Here is a 19,920-nt window from a genome sequence, read left to right as displayed (position 1 = left end):
TAGAGAATGGCTAGAAGCAATGTCTTTGAATGGCTCGGAGCTATGGTAAGAGAGGTAAGGACAAGGAATGTTCTTAATGACTGTGACAAAGCACAGATCAAGTGTCCTCTTCCCTGGTGCCTGGGTGAGCTGTAGCAACCTGATGGGAAGCACGCAGCAGTAGTCTGTCACCTCGGACAAGTACCCATGGTGTCCCTTTTCGGGAACAAGGCCGAGGCACACACATGAGAAAAACGGTGCCCAGTGCAAGCAGTTGGGTTGACTCAGCTGCCCGTAGCAGAGGCTTTGCTTAGAATCAAGATACTGAAGACAAGAAGAGCTTCGTTAAGGAGTGAAGAAGTAAGACAGAATGAAAAAGGGACCAATAATGTAGCTGGGGGGGATCTCTACGATTTTTGAATATCACATTCTTAATTAATAACAAGAGAAAGACCAAGAGGGAAAATCCAAGTAGAAGGGATGGAGGCTCCCTGAGAGAGGGCACCTGGCCTGCTTGACCTCGGCTATATCCCCAGTAGCTGGCCCGTGCCTGGCCACACATGTCTCCATTAGCACTGCAGGAATGTATTAATGAATGGAAGCCAGAATAAAAAAGAAAAGACCAAGATTACTCTAGAAAAGACCGGCTCACAGAACAGACAAGGAAAGGTGAAAGGAGTATAACTCCTGTTTTAGGATAGAGAACTGAGGAAAAAGAGAGGCACTTTGCCCCAGTAGCAGGAAGCATGATGGGAACAACGGAGAGTGTGGAGGATCAGAGACAGCTCTTCCCCAGGGCCAAACCATTATTATTCCCCATAGCAGCTTCAACCCCGGCTGAAAGCTGGAACACCTGGCGAGTGTCTTAGAAAGCACCTGCGCCCAGGCTTCACCCTCGGGTTCTGATCTGGTTAGTCTAGGATGGGACTTGGGCATCAGGCCACTGGTTTTGGTTTTGGTTTTGGTTTTGGTTTTGGTTTTGGTTTTGGTTTTGGTTTGGTTTTCGTTTTCTGTGGTGCTAAGGAGGGAACCCAAGGCCTCACACCTTATGCAAATTCTCTGCTGCTGAGCTACACCTCCAGCCCCACTGGTTGATTTCAAAGATTTGAATGTGCAGCTAAGGCTGAGAAGCAGGGCTCAGATAAATTCCCGAGTCAGGGCTTACAGGACTCTGGGGCCTCGGAAGTTGAGGAGAGAGAAGGGCCCAACACGCAGTACCAGTGTGATTTGGAGAATGCTGGGGCTCCTGCTGTGGGCACTCATGCCACCCTCAGCCATAAACGGGAGTCATCTAGCACTAGTGCTCGCCTGTGTGCCACTGGCTGGTGTAGGAAGGGGGCATCCTGTAGGCATGAAGTGGGCAGCTCAGCTCACTCCTTCCTCAATTGCCACGAGCCTGTATTCCTCCCAGCACAGGGAAGACAAAGATATTTGTACAGCACATAGGACAAGCAGAAAGGACTGCCCTTGGTCTGAGATGACCAGCTAGGGGTCTTGAACCCTCCTGAAGGGCTACAGGGGTCAATGACTTTGCCCATTTGTTAAAGATGCCCATTAAGGCACCACATCCAGGTTCAGGTTTAAATAGCATGTTCTGAACACCTACCAGGTGCCAGGCATCTTGCTTGTCAAGTTCATAAATGTTATTTAATACCATCAATAAAGTCCTGACTAATGTTACCCAACTAGTACATTTAAAAGGAGGCTCCAATCCAAGCCTTTCCTCCATATCCACTCATTTCTCCTGCATGACTAGGAGATGCACCTGGAGAAATGGCTGTAGTCACCCCTCAAGCAGGAAGACCAGGAGGCTCTGGATCTCAGACTGGCGGAGGATGGCCTTTGGCTGACACACCCAATGTGACAGCAGAGTCTGACAGTGTCACTCCCCCTCCCAGAACCTTGAGTCTGAGCGTCTGTGCAGCTGACCAATGCACAGCCTGGGTATGGGAGGCAGCCCAGGGAGAAAGTTCGCTTCCACAGCAAGCCTAGAGGACTGTCATTGTTGGTACCAATCCAGAAGGACCAGAGAACCAAACAGGATTCTCAGACCCACCCACCCAAACTGTGTTCCCCTTTTCCTCTTCTCAGGGACAATCCCATCCAGTGGCAGAGCAAAAGGGACTAGGTCAGCACTGGCCAGAGAACAGCCAGCTGGGCTATAGCAGTCCCCTAGTTCAGTCCTCCTCTTCCTTCTATTGTACAGAGGATGAAGCTGCAGCAAAGAAGAGCTGGAGCCTGGACTGGACGTCCTGATCTAAGTCCAGTGCTCTTTGCCACTCATTATGCAGGCCTGGATTACCACGACCTTTGCAACAAAGGTACTTTGAGTCTAGTTGTTTTGGATAGAAACTAAAAAGCCAGGGACGATTAACAACTTGGCCACAGTTGCTTAGCTAATAAAGGTGGAGATCAAAGCCCTTTTCTCTCACTATGCCCAGGGATACCATGGAGATTCAGCACAGATGCCAACATAACCTGCACCTATCCCATTTCCATTCTAGGCAGAGAGCCACACAGAGATAGGCTGGTATGCCTGGTGAGCAGTGCACACAGTTCTTCCATAGGTCTTCCAGAGCCAAGACACCCTGGGCCAGGCACATCCCCTCTGAGGTAGCAGGGCCAGAGAAGACCCTGGGGAGAGAAGTGGTGTAAAATCTACCCCTCTGCTCCCCAGGAAGATCCCTCTGGTATGTTTCCTAAGTGGCTAAGCTTTCCCTCACCAAATCCCCTTTGCCTCCTGTGCGTGTGTGCTGGATCTATCCTTCAAATCCAAAGGAAGTAAGCAAGGCTCCCAGCTTCTCCCTGAGAATCTCACATGCCTCAGACCATGCTGAGAGGGTCATGGCTCCCATGACCCCAAGCAAGCATCACCCTCTGACCCCTCCTATCTCCTTGGTCTGCATTCAGAGCAGATCACCTGCCTAGGAATGCCTCTCTTGGACTCAGGGTCCAGAGAGGGACATCACCTGCCCAGGCAAGCATCTTCTGGACTCCAGGATCCAGGGAGGGAGGAGAGCTTCTCTAGTTCCAGCAGGGCAGCTTACCAGTGAGGGATGTCACTCTCGGCACTGCACAGCCTCTATGGAGTGGGGCCTCTTGGCCTTTGGCTTTGGGACAGGGTATTGCCTCAGTATGGCGTCACCAGCTTTGTTCGGGGCTGGGCCGTGAACACTACCGGACATTGGCATGTGGGTGTTAATAGCCTTGTTTGCTCTACCAGTTCCCTTTCAGTCTACTGTTTACAGTTGATGGCTCCATGTGGGGAGAGGGCTGCCGTGAGAGCGGACAGAGAGAAGGAGAGAAGGAGCTAGTCTGCCATCCCCAGGCCCCCTGATGCAGACCAGGCCCTGAGTCTGGGCGGACAGATCTATGCTGAGCTCCCAGCCCCTGGGACATCCAGGTTCCATGAGGAGTTGTCCATTCAGGTTCTGGTCCCAGCTTACTCCATTCTAAGGGACTGCTCACACATGTCCGCCTCTAGGCAGCCTGTTGAGACTGTTCCTTTCTGCCTGCAGGGGTCCAGGAAAGGCCTGCTCCTAACTGGAAGATGTGTGCCCAGGAGAAAAAACTTGATGAATCTGAATGTCCAAATTCCACATTTTCTCCATCCTAATCCCTGCATATTCTCATATGATGATACTTCTGAAAACAGACTTGACCTTTAATCTCTACAAATGTTTAGAAATATGCCACTTAGAGTGCAGGCGGTAAAGCTGGAGTTTTAATCCTCATTTTTTTGCTCCAAAGACCAGTTCCCTTAACTCAGGTCGCAACACTTCTTTGCTTTTGTTCAACTGGGTTTTCCCCTGCACTGATCTTTACAGGCCTTCTAGGAGTACGTGACAGCAGGAACATGCAGGGGACAAGGGTTCTCCAGGGAGTGGCTGGCATCTCAGTGTGTCCCTGTGGGAATCCTGGATGGCTCCTTCTACTGCTCACTCACTTTCTTCTTTGCTTCTGGGACAGTCACTTTAGACCAAGTGTCCAATTGTTTCTCTCTGATAGCACCAAGACCCATGTTTCCTTAATCATGAGGCATGAAGCTCTTGTGCTTTAGCATCTCTCACCTGGATTCCTGGAAGAATTCCTGCAGGCTCCATCCATCCATCCTCCAGTCCATCCTCCACCCATTACCAGGTGACTTTCCTAAAGAACCTCCACCCATTTGTCCCTGGCCTTGTGGCTTCTGTTCCCACCATGCTACGGAGGTATATGAAGGTCAACAGTTTGTTCAACCCAATGCATGACGAAGTCCTCAGACCTCATCTTACTTCTCATCTCAGTAGCATTTGACAGCTGCCCTCTACCCCTTGCCTTGGGCGGCTCTGCTCTTGACCTCCAGGCTACTTGTTTCCTGGTCTCTGCTTTCTGGGTGTTCCTTCTCACCCTCCTTTGCCAGTTCCTCCTCTGGGGCCAGAGCTCCTCCAAGCTCTGGCTGGGCTCCTCCTCCCTCTACTTGTCTTTCAAAGTGATCACCCACACACACACACACACAAACAGACAGCATCATTTAAAACCTGTGTGTCAATCCTTCCCACATCGCTACTGTCAGCCAGACTTCTCTCCTGAGCTTCAAGCCCCATAAATTCATTCCCTGACTCTACATCCACTCTTTGATGTTTCATGGGCTCCTCACACTCCAGGAGTGAAGAGCTGATCACCTCATCTTCCTCCATTTTCTGCACCCCTATAGAAAGTGCCAGGGGGTGCTGACACAGCAGGAGCACTCCCTCTCCTTGGCCCCAAGAGATCTCCAGTTGCTGAGTCCCATCACTTTTGTATCCTAAACCAGTTCATGAAGCCCCTCCACATGCTCCGTCCCCATTGCCCATGCAGGGCCCAGGCCACACCATCACTGTCCCCTGGAATGACCAAATAGCTGCCCTAACTCTCCCCTTGCTTATTCCAATTTATTTTCTTTTATGTAGCAGCCTGAATGATCTTGTCACTGTACTAACTTGCTGTCACTGCCTCATATAAAACACTTTGACAGCTTCCCTTTGCCTTACAGGCAAAGATCAACCATCTCAGTGTGGCTTATAAGGCCCTCCTCCTCTCCAGCCTCCAACCTTGCTCTTTCTCTGTGCCTTACCTCTGGCTCAACGGGCTCTTTCACGTCCTTGAACTTGTAGTTGCTTCTTCAAGCTCTGTTCTGCCTGTCCAATTTTAAACTCCAGGAGGAAAAGACCATGTGTGCCATTGCTATGTCCTCAACACTTAGTGCAGGGCCTGACATTCGTAAGTGCCTGATGATTACTGCATAGATGTACTTCACCGTGTCACGGTCAAAAACCGGGCGAACTGGGGCTGTATCCTTGGCTGGAAAGGGGGTACCCACATTCCCCTCATGTTCATTACCTTTCATTTCCTTCACCTTTGCAGCTGCTTGCACCCCATGGGAAACCACATGCCCAGAACTGCACTCTTGAGAATAAAATAATCGCATTGCTGCACAAGAGAAGGGGGCTATGCCAAGCCTCTGCCTAGCCCAAATATGTCCTTTACCCTCTAAAGATAGGAAATCTCTTGAAAACCTGAAAATATCCCAGTCCTATAAAATATATAAAATATGGATAAAGAACTAATAAAGAACTGCCAAATATCCTAGAAGGTCAATTAGGATCTCCCTGTTTCCAGAATTCCCACCCTAATCGAACACTTGCCAATTAGGGACTTTCTTTTTTTCTCTCCCCGTCTCTCTCTGTATAAAACGTACTCTCAGGCACCTTTGAACCCCAGCTGCAAAAGAAGTGACTATAGATGGCTTCCTCGTGGCTGCAAGTTTAAACTAAACAGCCCTCGCTATTTCTGTCTTGGAGTTGGTTTTATCTTTTACAGTAATCTTGGATCTGTGAGTTGGATCTGGCCTTACCTGCTTGACTCCATGGATCTTGGCTCTTGACCAAGTGTGGAGGCCACCAAGACCCCTGGAGCCTCTTGCTCATGGAATATCCGTCTGCTCATGCCCACAGGAAATGTGCTCATAGCCTCAGTGCCGCTCTTTGCATTGAGCTTCACGGATGTTTTATTTGCCTGTCAAATCTAGGTATTTCTGTTTGGTTAATGCTGCCCTTTGGGGCTACATCCTCGGTGATTTGCTTCTGCCCGTCCCTTCATTTTATCCTGTGTCTTCAAACGCTATTTGCCATGGAAAGGAGAATGGTAGAGTGGGATGTGGGCACAGTTGCTAGCAGTTGGCTGTTTGAGCCAGACCAGCTCCCTCTGAGGACAAGTGTGACTGTGGGACATGAATAAAACCAGAGGAGATTGCCTCGCCTCCCAGATATCTGTCCTGAGAAGGTGGTTTTCATTCAGAGATTGTGCTGTCTGGAATATTCTGCTTGCAGGGACTCAGATTGTCAAGTCTGTGTTTGGAGCTGCCTGACCATTATGTCAAAGGCTCAAACAAACAAACAAACAAACAAACTGCTATGGTGTAGATCTTGACTGTCCCCCTCATGTGTTAAAATAAGGGCTTGGTGTCCCACGTGGCACTACAGGAAAGTGGTAGAAACTGGGACAAGGGTCTAGAGGGCGGTCTCTCTGTCACTGCGGCTGTGTACTTCAAGGGGATTATGGGACCGCAGCTCCTTCTTCTCTCTCTTTTTCACTTCTTGGCCATAGGCTGAATCGTATCACCCATCACACATGCTCCCTGCCAAGATGTGCTGCCTCACCACAGGCCCAAAAGCAACCGGGTCAACTGAACACAGACTGAAACCTCAAAAACTGCCCCAAGTAAAGCTAATCCCTAACCCCTAACATTAACACTAACCCTAACTGGACAGTGGACAAGCAAATCTCTCTCAATAAATCAGTGATTTCAAATATCTGATACAGTAACAGAAAGATAATAACACATCCACCAATAAAACACTATTTTTCTTATGGGAAACTACATACATGTATGCATGTATGTCTAATAAACATAGAGGAAAAGGCTTTAAGGATATTAGCCACCAGTAGTTACCAGATTATCACTAACTGGAGTTCGATGGTCAATATGGTCTTTAGCTTTACCATTATAATTGTACATGTTATTTTACATGGAGAACGTAATTCAACATTACTTGATTAACTAGACATTTTTAAGGTGGAAAGAGAACAACTGGAACTTTATAGGTAGTTACGTAAAATAACGAATCACTTGGCTGACACCCAAATGTTGCTACTTATACAGTGAGTCACTTGCTTTGGGAGCTTTAGTTTTCTCATCTCTAAAATGGGAATAATAGCCAGGTGTGGTGATGCACACCTGTAACCCAGCACTCAGGAAGCTGAGGCAGGAGGATCACAATGAGTTGGAGGTAAGCTTAAACTATATATGACTCTGTCTCAAAAAAATGGGAAAAACTTCCTCTTTGATCATTGCTGAAAGAATGAGATGAGATAAGACATTTTAAAGACCCAAGTGCCATATAAACCTCAGTTTCATGTCTTTCCTGTGGCTTCTATCAACCCCTTTTCCCTGCTCAACTCCTGTTTGCTCCTCTGCAGCTCTCTCTGAACTTGCCTTCCTCTCCTGTGCTAGCTTTTCACATGATTGCCTTTCCTGGTGTTCACGAATAGGAGGATAAAGGCAGCCCCTTCTATTGTCTTGGGGTCTTGGCAGAGTCCCAAACCTAGAGCTACTCAGTAGGCTCCAGGCACTGCTTCATCCTCTCTCTGGGTGCACCCCTGTGCACCCCTGTGCCGCTCATGTAGGAGACGATCGAGTCCCTTGGGCCCCACCTCCAATTCCTCAGGACCCCGAAATCACATCATGAGGATTTCTCGAAGGGAAGTGATCAGTAAGCCATTGAGGAGCCCAAGGAATTTGAGAGGCATTTCCCAAACCTCAAGGAAGACAGGAACTGACACAACTCTGATCCCTGAGAAGCCCCTGTATGTGAGGCAGTGACAAGTAGACACAGCAATCTTGGCCAAGCTGGCTGCCAGGAGTGGTGCTGTGAGGATGAGGTAGGACAACCAACCCTACTGAGAAGATCCCAAGGGGTGAGGTGCGATTGAGAGACCCTGGGCTACCCTGTGTGGCCAGACACAAGGCATCACATGTGTCAGAGCAAAGCCTCAGCAAGGGGAGGGTCCAAAGCCACACAGAGCCACCTGGGAAGAACCCAGATCTGTAATCCACCATTCCCCAAGGGCACTAAAACCAGATACTGCTGCCAAAAGCTGCTGAGCCCCTTTGTTCCTGGGGTCCCTCTCCCCTCTCCCTGCCTCTCTGCTCTTGGAGCAGCCTGGCTCTCCCAGCAGGCAGGGACTAGGTAAAGAGCAAAGGCAGAGACGTGGGTGATGTTCTGCTGCACCGCCAGCTCCCCAGCCTGGACTGGGTGGGAGATGTTTCTGATGGAACAGAACGTGTACTTTTTATATCACCCAGGGCCAGATGTCTTATTCCACGGGCATCAACCCTGCCGGGAAGAATGGATTAAAAGGTTACTGGCCCCGTGTTGCTGCTTTTGGAAGAGGCGGTGACGTGTGACATGTGTCTTCACCTGTGTCTGTGGGTTTGTATCCTAGGTATCAACAGACACAAACTGAGCCTCCGCCTAGCGTTAAGCCTCTTTGGGCTTCATGCTGCAGTCCAGGTTATCTGATCTGAAACTCCTTTGCCTCTTTGAAGCACTGAGAACTTGAATATTGTGAAAGCTGTGCAGAGTCCCAAGCCCTGCAGGAATCATGCCAGCTGCCATCTGCCCAGGTGTCTCCCCCAGGGCTCAGAGCCCCTGCCCTAGCCATCCTGTGCACAGCCTGCAGAGAAGTTTCTCCTCTCCCGGGACCATCTATGCTTCTTAGATGCAACTGAGTTCCAAACGTGTGGTGGAGATTTAAAGAGGACACAAGGGTTGGACTCTCCCTCCCCTAAGATCTCGCTCCCTACCTTCTCATATTTCTAGAAAATAAAACAATTCTTTCCCCAACTCTATGCCAAGCCCTGGGGTCAACCTCTCTTCTCTTCCCCTGTGACCATCACTTCCCTGGAACCTGATGTCCCAGGTCTGCTTGACCCCCCTCCCACTACCCCTGATGCTGGGCCGTAGACGCACGCAGGGAGAACATGCACCTGCCCTGCAGAGCATGGTGACCTGCGTCCAGAGGTATCAGCCCCAAGAGAGGCCTGGCAGTGGGCACATATTTTCTGAGCTACTTCTGTGTGCTGAGCATGACCTCTAATCTCAGGGAACTTCTGTTCTAAGCAGGTAAGGTAGAGACATTCATTAAATAGTTTCTCAAATGAATATAAAATGACAATAATGAACCACAACCAAGGACCCTGTCCTAGTCTCATTTCATAGCTCTGTGATGAGCGGGATCTCAGAGACTTTCAGAAAAGGCCAGGTGGCTGCTGTGTAGAATGGAGACTGAAGCAGGAGGGGCACATGGGGATGCCCAGGTCTCGGTAACTCTTGGGCCTTCATCCCAAGCGAAACAAGAAAAGGGTTGTAAGAGAGGAAAAGCCTCGTGTTTTTAAAAGCTGATGGATGGTATGGAAGATGGGCAGCAGGGAGCCAAGTGGGGAAGCTGAGACCCCTGCCAGGAAGTTGTTGCCCCCCACACAGGAAATAGAAGAAGCCTGGGGTGATACAGCTAGAGGGAAGCGGGTGAAGAGAGGTTCTGGAAGCAAAACAGATGGAGTGCAAATAAAGAGAAAAGATTTCTGGCCTGAGCACTGGCATGGATGGTAGCTCAGGGCCTTCGCAGGATTGCTGGGCTGGGGTAGGGGTTTGAAGGAGGACGCTGGGGGAAAGGGTAGTTTCAGTCAGGGATATAATGAGTGTGTGGAGCCTTTAGAACACATGCAGAAGAGATGCCGCAGAGGCAGGTGGCATGTGAATCAGAAACTCAGAAGAGAGCTACTCTCAGGCCAGAGCTACTCAGGAGTCCAGTGTGGTCACTCCAGCTGTGCAGAAGAGATGCCAGAGAGGAGGAGAACAGGCCAACGACTGCAACCAGACAAGCTCTCATGTTCAGGTTGGACAGAGAAGAAAAGGCCTACAGAGCAGACAGAGGGGGAACTAGTATAGAAGTAAAAGGAGAGAAGAGTGCTTCCAAAGAGTAACAGGAGGAGCTGCAGAGAAGTCAAGGAGTTGAGGCCTGAAAAATGGGATTTTAGCAAAGGGATTCCTCAGAGCCTCAGGTCAGCTTGGTGCCTCATCCAGGCCTCCTGTTTACCCATCACTAGAGTAAGAGGGCCGTGTCATCACAAGGCCCCTCCCAGGCTGACTATCATTCCAACAAGCACCATGGCGGAGGCATTTCCAGCTCCTGTCATTTCCCCTCTTGTGTGCTTTGGGGTCACACCCCACGGCCATAGGCCCCAGCTGTGGGTGGGAGGGATGTACTGCTCACTGACATTCTGTGCATGCCAGGCCTGCTGTGACACCCCACTTTGGTGTCAGAAAAGGCAAGGAAGTATGGCCCTTCCCCTGAAAGGCCCTATCGTCTCAAGCTGGACATTCAGAAATGATAAGCAAGTCTAGGAACGTGGAGGAAGAGGAAAGAGCATAGAAGCAGCACAGAGCTGTCAAGTGCAGAGTGAGGGGTGGCCCTGGGGAAGCTGCTCGGGGCAGTCAGAGATGGAGCCCAGTCTTGAAGAAGAGATGAGTTCCAAAGCTTGAGCGCAAGCAAGAGGACAGCTGTGGGCTTGGCCTGGTAGGTCCCACTGGGTCCCACAGGAACTTCCAAGGCACAGCCACTTCCATCTGGATCTGCAGAGCCAGGCCCAGGTCATGGCCATCCTCACAGACCCAGCGCCATGTGGGACAGAGCAGATGTCATCCTGTAGGAAGCTGGGTCCCTCCGGCCCAGACTAAGATGAATGGATACACACAGGCTCACAGCACATCATAGCCAAAGCTGTGGCAATAATGCCCACCCCGGACTTGCCACAGACCCTGCCTTTCTTCCTGCCCTGACCAAAGCAATCGAGGGTCACTTCTCACCTTGACCGGGTGCAAGCTGCTGTCTTCCTCTGCCTGCTGCCCTCGCAGCTGGCCTTCCAGTCTCCTCACAGGTCGGCGGACACTGCTGGCTTCTCCCTGAGATCCAGCTGCTGTATTTCCAGCTAGGAGAGGCTCCTCTGGGCGGCTCATCTCCAAGAACACCCCACTGCCCACAGAAGGGAGGCAACTCCATGCCCTCCCACATTTTCCACGTGCCCTGATTCCTGCATCATTTCCACAGCCTTCATCCCTTCTCTGTCATGACTTCCTTTCCCTGTCATAACCATACTCTATGCGCTGCCAGCTGAGCCCTACCCTGTGATTCCTGAGACCTGGGAGGAGCACTAGCCTGTCCCCAGAGCTTCCACATGACTCAAACCTTCACATCTGGCTCTACCTTGAAAGACTCCCCTGGAGCTGAACACACAGCTCTGGTCCCACACTGCCTCTGTGTCCATTGGCCTAGCATGCCTCCCTGTCCCCACACCTGACAGGCCCCGCCCTCCAGTTCATGCCAAACCCCACCTGTCTCAGGTGGCTCCTTCCTACCCTCCACATTCATGCTAAACCCCACCTATCGCAGGTGGCCCGGTGCAGACCGAAAGTCAGGGGCCTTGCTCAGGCACTTTTCCAAGAGTGCCCCCAGGCAAGTCGCTCAGTGCTTCTGTGAAAAAAGGAACAGTCTCTCCTTTAAGGACGAAACACTGCCAGCCAGTGTGGCTTCTGGCTCCCTGAGGGCCTCAGGAACACTTACTGTTGTTTCCAGGCCCCTCTCACTAGCTCTGATCTCGCCTCCTTTGAAGTTCCAGAACATTCCTGACCTCTCTGACAGTACCCAAGTCAGCCATCTGTTATAGGGGACAAATACCTCTAATGTAAAGGCTTGTCTTTGTATCCCTTTGGTGTAGAACAGCTATGGTTAAATGAAAATGAAGACAGACCTGTGTTAAGAAAAAACACTTCCCTGAGGCTGAGCTGTTGCCCAGACCAGCCAGGGGCCTCGCTGCCTGCCCTGGCCTTCTGACCCCAAGACCAATGCAACCTTTTATCTTGTGCCTCGTGCCAATGCATTAACTCACCCTGGCCTCCCCTTGATCCCTCCTAATCCTCCAGCACAGTAACCGTGGGAGGGAGGGGCCTGGCTGACCAGAGATGACCTTCAACACGGCCAAAGAAGCAGAGGCCTCCCAGGACTGACAGACCCGGCCCCACCAGCTTGGCCTCTCTCAATGCTAAGCAACTTGAACGGTGCCCAAGGACTGTGAGGTGCTTTTACAAGTCTTGCTGTGGTAAGAGACCTAGGATACAATCACCGACTGTTTTCTTCTTTAAAACAGAATATAGAACTGTCTGACTAGAACGATTTCATCTTTGTCAAGAAAAGCAAAATAGACTTAGTGAACACCAAATGCTATCTGTATTTTTGCATGTCCAGAGCAAAAAAAACTGTAAAGACATCTTGCTACTCCTCGTGGTCATCCCAAGATAGCAGAAGAGGAAGAGACATACAAGGAGCAAGGAGGGAATGTTTTATGACTTCGTAGATCTCTGTAGTCTTTAAATGTTTTCACAGAGATATAATTTTTTTTTTTTTGAAAGCAAGAAAAGACAAAATGTGTGAGCATGTACATAACCCAATAGCTGGCTTTAACATACTCTTCTCTTTGCAGGAATTTGCGCTTCCATAAGATCAGCTTTCCCCAGGGACTTAGTAGCAGAGGTCAGTCTTTTCCAGACCTTCGCCAGAGCGGGAAAACGGTGGAACTGAAGGCTGTGGGGGATTCTGTGAAATCGCATGAGCAATGCCACCCTGTGTCCTGTTGGCATCACCCGTCTGGTCCAAATCCTACCAAGACAAGTCCGCTGGCGTCCCCGGACACCGTGACCTCAGATGGTGCTGCCTCTATCCCTTCGAGATGGTAGCATTGGTGGTCACCAGGCAGCAGAAGGTCACCAGCTCCGAGGCCGCCTGCCTCCGCCCCACAGCCTTCAAGCTCTGCCCAAGATGTCCCTGCGTGCCCGTCCCTTCCCAGCTCACTAGGAATCCACTGCTCAGGGTATCCACACAGCCAGAGCAGAGGTGGTGGCAGGAACCTCCTCCCTCACCCCTCCTCTGGGAACAAAGACCCAGACAATGGGCTGACCACCCAGGAACAAGGACAAGCCTGCGGCCCGGGGACCAGGACACTTTCGAAAGTTCAGCGGAGGGCCAATTTATCAGCAGCCCAGCAGCCTCCTCACCTAGAGAATTCCCTAACCCCAAGACACAGAGAAAGGGCATTTCCAGGGCTCCCACCGCAGCCCCCTCCCGTCCTCTGCCTGCACCGTGCTGCCCACTGCCCCCCTACCTCCCTTACACCAAACACCCCAAGAGCCCGCGTCCCGAGCCCCTCTTCCCATGGGGAGTTCTTGGTGGAGAAGTCTTCCCTTCTTTCCCACTTGGGTCACTTTTTTTCCTTTATAAATTCCCTATGTTTTTTTCAGATCTTACTTTTTATTAGCACGCGTTTACAGTGCATGATGGTCACGCTCCTTGCTTGTACGTGTGCCTCTGCATCTCAACTCTTTTTCCATCCCATTTCCCTTGCCTCCCTCGATCTCTTGATCCTGTTCCCACCTGAAGAGGATTGATCTCCCTATTGCTTCCTGCCTGTCTTTTATTTTGCTCTTTACCTTAAAAAACGCATCCTCCATCCCTGCAAAGCCACCCTGCCACTCCCACAACTTTCTCAGGTTTCCTCCCCTAGCCAGACTTGGTAGCACCCTGTGCCCACACTGTTTCCCCACCAGGTAGCATTTACTCCCTGCTTTTGAGGGATCACACGTCTAAGTACAGACACAGAGCTCATTAAATGCTTTGCCTCTTTGTAGTTCCAACTGTTGGTATATAGTAGTACAAAGTAGCTGCTCAATAAATCTGTGTCGAAATGAATGAAGCTATGAGTTAGAATGTAGACTAAGACCCAGAATCTAAACAGCTTTCAGTGGTGCAGGGAAAAGTAAAATGAAGACTCCTTCTCCTGAAAGCCCAAACTTTCTTGTCCTCCAGGCCCCGAATCTCCATCATCTGACCCCTTCTTTGTCTTGCCTGTTGCTCTTGCAAACCATCCCAGGTCTCCACGCCCACAGGCCCTCACTGCCTGAGCTGCCCACCTGGTGCTTCGCCGGCTTACTTTGGCTTCTGTCATCTGTGGGCATGCGTGCTCTGCCGGTCCAACAATCTAGCAACCTTCAAAAAGGCAGCCAGAGAGGTTCTGCTCCTTGCCATCCTCCAAGACAGCGATGTGGGATACAGCCCAAAGCCAGCATTTTACAAAAAGGTAAAGTGACCAAGTGCCTTGATGAATGACCGAATTCCCAGGGAGGGGCCCACACTGTCACATGGCTCCGTATATACCCGCGAGGCTTGGTGACTCCCCTGCTTCTCCAGGGATGTGTGCTACGGCCCTGCTCTCCCACACCTCGGGGCGCTCCCTGTTCCCACTCCAGGTGCACTTGTTTCTTCCACATCTCTAGGGTAGGAAGAAGAGCTCAGGGGCCCAATATCATCCCAGCTTTGGTGCTGACTTTCTGGGAAGTTTTGATTTATGTGCTGCACCTTTGTGCCTGTGTATTTTCTTCTGTGTCCCTCCACTGTTATCATAAAACACCTGTTCCATCCTGACATATATTAAGTATTCTCTATGAGTCTCCTTGCTTTCCCTCATGACTGCAAAATGGCCGCCACATCTCCAAGCATCCCATTCATACACAATAGAGACAACGGTGTCCAAAGACAAATGCAGAACTTTTTTGGTCATGTATGCCTTTCTCTTTTCATCAAAGATCTTTTCTTGAGGTCTCCAGCAAATTTCTCAGTTCTCTCTGAGAACATGGATTCCCCTAATCCAGCCATGGGGGTAAGATCATCACCGTAGCTGGCCTAAGCTCAGCATGACTCATCTCCTAATGCTGGTGCCACTTTCTCTGAGCATGCTGTTAACAATATCTAGACAAAATTGTACATAGTCCAGGCTGGCCTCAAACTCCCTAAGTAACGCAGACTGGTTTTGAACTTGGTATCTTCCTGCCTCAGCTTCCTGTGCGCTGGGATCACAGACATGAGCTGCAGTACACAGCTCAAAATGTGGATTCTAATAACAAGAAAGACAGGAAGACCGGGCAAGATATTTGCATAAAATGCCATGTTATCTCAAAGATGGTTGGTTCTGCATGCATGGGTGGAATGAGAAGAAGTTGTAATTCACTGCTCTGAGGAGCCAGGAGGATTACCTGGCATTGTAGATGAGTCCACGAACCAGGGTCGAGACTTTAGGCAAATTACAGTTCACTTCCATTTACTTCATTTGGCCAGCTAGGAGACTGGAAACCCTCTTTTTCTTCTGTAAAAATCTATGATTCTATGGCTCTAGGGACTACACTGTTACCCAGCCTTCACAAGTTTTCCATCTGAAAGTCTTGAAGAAAATCCTCATGTGCAGTGCTCTGCATGTGGACAAGTGAAGTCATTGGGAGGAGAGTTGGTGGCCACTCAGGAAGCTGGTGTCTGAGCAGAGACCGAGGACCCCTCCTTGTCTGAGTAGGCAGCTGCTCCTGCTGGGGTGGGACCGCGTCCACCCGAAGCTTTCCTGGCCTCCAGCGTCCAGGCGCTCCAGACGCTCTCCTTTTCTGCCGGAAGAAAAGCACAGCTGCATGAGACTCTAGCTCTTCAGGCAATGTGGCCATTTCCCCAAATGCGGCCCTTGCTCCGCCAGTGACTTGAGCAGTGTCTGCAAGGACTTGAGGAATGGGTCGTCTCCCCCAAGACCCGGCCTCCCAGCCCTGCAGGGACAGAACAGAGATCTGCAGGGACAGCAGAGTGTCACAGTGTTTCATTTACCCGGACACTGTCATCTCATGCGATAGGGTGAAAACGTTTTTAATGAGTTGACAGTTTAAAATGGGATGATTCTATGCTGCAAAATGCAGGGCTCCAACTTTTTTTGAAAATGTGTATGCTCTAGAAGCACGAGAGCCCCCATTCCTGCTCCACCTTAATTGGCTTGCCCAGAGGAAAAGCTTCTTCCCTGAGATGGAGTGTGTACCCCCACTGCCCTCCCTCTCCCTGGCAGGGATGTTAGGGGTCTGTTTCCCAGTACTGTCTTGCCAGGCCCTGGCAGCTATTGGAGTCTGATTCTCCCTGGTACATCCTGTGAGTACTTAGCTCTTCCCGGATGGGCTGTGCATACTTTCGCAGGCCTGACTCCTTCAGGCTCAGCTTGTGGATTTACCCCGGAGGAGTCTGCTCTGGAGCTAGGATCCCTCCCATTCCTCTGTCATTTGCCCTTGCTTGTCTGCCACCATGTACTCTGATGTGAGCTGTTAATAATCCAGACCATGTCATTCGCTGCTGGGCAGCCAGGTCGCGAGAGGTGAGAGCTCCTGTTTTCTCTGCCCAGGTTCTCTGCGTGGGGAGTTTCGTGTCAAAGTCTGAAAGCTTGTATTTCAGAAGCATCGATCAACTTTCTAGAAACCTGCTTTATTAGGAGGACAGGGAGCTGGATATGGAGGGCCAGGTGACCCCATTACATGAGATTGACAAATCCGGGGGTGTAGAAAAGAGAAGAGCTAGACGATGTGGTTGTTCTCTTTAAACACTTGAAGGGCAGACATGTTCCAAGCACACACATCGTCTCTGTAGTTTTGACACAAAAACTAACAAATGGAAGCCACAAAAATGCAGATTTTGCCAAATCATTGTGTGAAGATGAAAGAGGCTGCCTTGCTAGGCAAGGAGCTCTCTTTTGCTAGGGGTGGCGCACGCAGAGATTGGCAGCCCCTGAGACAGTGCAAGGATGACTGTGTCAGATGATTCTTACATCCCTTTCCCCTGGACATGCTGTGATTCAAATAGTTTGACTTCGGGGGCCTCACACAGGGCTGAGGAGGTGGAGATGGAGCGTGGGAGGCTGTAGATCCTATAAGGAGGGAACCAAGGAATGGGGGAGTGAGCTCAGCGCGGCAGCTCTCTGCGCAGAGAAGTGAGTTAGTTTGAGGTCAGACCAAGGGGGATGAACTGTACATTTACCCCCACCCTAAAGCTCACATAGGCTAATCAATGGCAAGAGGGCTACGCAGAGGTGACGGATTGTGTGCTGATCGTCATCTTACGAGAATGCGCCGCCCTGAGCTGATAACCAAATGTGGTTTGAGTGGTGTTTTCCAAACTACAGGTTAGGACTCATTTGTGGATTTGAAATCCATTTGGTTGGTATAACTAGCATGAGAAGGAGGGAGGAGGAGAGAAGGAGGAGGAGAAATTAGAGCACATCACAGGAACAAATTATTTCATTAAAATTTTAATTCTGTGTGAGCATACATATCCTATCTGTGTGTGCACTGAATCATGTAAAATTGGTGAAAAGAAAGTGCAACAGATCTAAGGCAGAGTGAAATAACTCTGCTATGTGGCCCAAATCCTGTCTCTGGTTAATCTTCTCAGGCAGTCTTGATTAGCGCTTGGTGACAGCTTGGCATGGGACCACTCTCCACTTCCCGGCAAAGAGGCAATGGCAGAATGCACTGAGAGATCCCAGACTTGCCTCAGAAAAATGCTACTGTTTTTCTCTCATGAGAACTGTGTGTCCTTCTGCTCATACACCTTCCTTTGAACAATGACAGCCACCAGTCTTGACACTTCATGTGATCCCTACTCTTTCTCCACTGCAGGATGAAGCCAGTTTCTGTACCTATTTGTGCCTCTGGAGTCTGGATCCTTCCGTCTCAGCCCCTGCTCTCTCCCCACTAAGATCACCTGAGCACTGGATTAATGGCAACGAGTTGGCAGCATGGTCTAGAGCCTCTCTCTGCAGACATGTGAATTACTTAACTTGTTGTTGTTCAGTATGATCTGCAGACTGAAGGAACAGATAAAAATCAACAGGGTGGCCTTTGTCACTTGCTGTAAATCAGCTGCCTGTCGGTCCACATGAGGCCCACTTTCCACCTATGCGCAGGATCCTGGACTCTCTTGACCCACCCACAGTTCCCTCTCCGTTCCTCCCTCTCTCACTTTACAACATGGTGTAATTTTCCTAAGATCAAAACTCAAGATAAAGCTTCTCTTTACTAAATAACCCCTCCAGCTTCAAGCTTGCTTTTCTGTATAATTTGATGTTAAAATTCCTTGAAGAATTTTCCCCATATTGCTGGACTCACTGTCCATTTTAGCAGCTCCCACTCCACCCTCTGAACAAAACAGTTCCCAGGTTAATACCAAGGACCCTCATGGTGTTAAACCAGCACTTAGTTTCTGTCGTCACCTGGTGTAAGCTATCAGCAGCATGTGATGCAGTTGGCCAGTCTTTTATTGAAATATCTTCTTCTAATTCTTCTCTATCATATACTGGTCTTTAAACACTGACGTACCAAGGTCTTGGTTCTGGTCTGTTTTTCTTATACATCTACACTCATACCTTAGGTGGTGTTGCCTACCCACAGGACTTTATGTACCATCTATGCCCTGCCAAAGGTTAAATGATTTCTTTCCATACTTCTAGGTTCTACCCACCTGGTGAGGGAACATCTTCATTGCAATGTCTACCAGACATCTCAAGCTTCATGTATCCAAAACAAAGCTGGCAGCTCAGTTTTCAGGGCAGTCCAATAAACTCCTAATGTATAAACCCCTAAAAACAGCAACTCTAAACTCTGAACAAAATATAAACATCAAGGCCCTGAAGAGTGAACAAAAGCAGAAAGTTTCTGGAAGGGAATGATTACTTGGAGGAAGGGAATGATTACTTGGAGAAAGGGAATTCATTCAATGAGTCTCCCATTTTTAAATGGTGTTTAGCTGCACAGAGGGTCAGACAAAGCAGATAAAGCAGAAAACCTTCATTTGTTTGGCCAGAAGAGTCAAAGGATAGGGTTTGAGGCAACCATGACCTTTGGAAAATGAGGAGAGGGACTCCGTGAATAGAAAGACCACATGTTCTGGGTAGAGGCTCTGTCCGAGCTTCTGGCCAATTCCTGACCTACGCTCGCATGATTGGATCCAGCAGCCAGGAAAAGAATAAACAAGCTGAACTGGGATTTGAACTGTTGCCCAAGAGACAGTTTATAGCTTGATCCAACCAACTCAACTGCCTGCTGAAACAAAACAAAATCAGCATTTTGTAGGAACTAGCTTATAGAATTAAGGCCTGCACAACTAAACATTCTAAACATGTCCAGAATAACCAAAATTATTCAACATGTGAAAAAATGTGGCCCATTCTTCTTTTTTTTGGCATGGATGTTGCAGGCTTGCACCCCCGCCTCCTATATTTAAGCCCCCATCTTTTTTTTGGTACATTTTAGATAGATATAATGGTAACATTCATCATAGGGAATTTGTACCTATACATGACATATCTCATTCCTTTTTTTCCCATTCCTCTCCCCTCCCTTCAAACCCTCTTCCCCTCCTTATTTACAAAAAGCTTTGCCATTCTTAGGAGAAAAGTCAGTCAACACAGTCATCCTTGAGACGACCCAGCCATCAGAATTAGCAGAGCATAATTTTAAAGGAGCTAATATAACTATTCTTTGTGAGATGAGAGATTATGTTTGTAACAAATGAAAAGATAGGAAACCTCAGTTGAAAAATCAACTTTGTTTAAAAGAAAACCTGACAATTTTCTGAAACTGAAAAATAATAAAGTTAACCAGATTGGCTTAGAACAGAATGGAGATAATAGAGAAAAGAGGTAGTGAGCCTGAAGTTAGATCAGTAGAAAGTATTCAGTATAAAGAACAAAGTGAAGCGGGTGTGGTGGTGTAGGCCTGTAGTCCTAGCACTCGGGAGGCTGAGACAGGAGGATCACCTCAAATTTGAGGCCAGCCTGGGCTACAGGGTGAGTTTAAGGATGGCTTGGACCACAGAGCAAGACCCTGTCTCAAAAAACAAACAAAAGAACAAAGAGAAAAAGATTGGTGAAAGGAAAGAAAAGAGGGCTGGGGATGTATCTCA

General features: G+C 49.2%; 1 protein-coding gene and 1 long non-coding RNA gene across 10 annotated transcripts in view; both read right to left on the bottom strand.

Moving 5' to 3' along the window:
• Plb1 (phospholipase B1) overlaps nucleotides 1-11,136 on the bottom strand; it is a 140,618-nt gene extending 129,482 nt beyond the window's left edge. For 5 of the 9 annotated variants that reach the window (XM_013522646.1, XM_005400530.2, XM_013522647.1 and 2 more), the window contains exon 1: nucleotides 10,929-11,136. In XM_013522646.1, coding sequence (XP_013378100.1) covers nucleotides 10,929-11,133 — 205 coding nt within the window. In that variant the 5' untranslated portion in view covers nucleotides 11,134-11,136. The other 4 variants (XM_005400529.1, XM_013522650.1, XM_013522651.1 and 1 more) reach the window with 4 other exon arrangements.
• A 3,959-nt stretch (nucleotides 11,137-15,095) lies between these two features.
• Nucleotides 15,096-19,920, bottom strand: part of LOC106150259 — a 45,130-nt gene continuing 40,305 nt past the window's right edge. The window contains exon 2 of the long non-coding RNA XR_001236981.1: nucleotides 15,096-15,596. This is a non-coding gene — a long non-coding RNA (uncharacterized LOC106150259). The remainder of the gene's footprint in view (nucleotides 15,597-19,920) is intronic.

The sequence above is a fragment of the Chinchilla lanigera genome, unplaced genomic scaffold (assembly GCF_000276665.1).
Source record: "Chinchilla lanigera isolate Chin_1 unplaced genomic scaffold, ChiLan1.0 scaffold00068, whole genome shotgun sequence".
NCBI classification, from domain to species: Eukaryota; Metazoa; Chordata; class Mammalia; order Rodentia; family Chinchillidae; genus Chinchilla; species Chinchilla lanigera.
The sequence above is the reverse complement of the archived record's forward strand: the minus strand, read 5'-3'. Positions and strand labels throughout refer to the sequence as shown.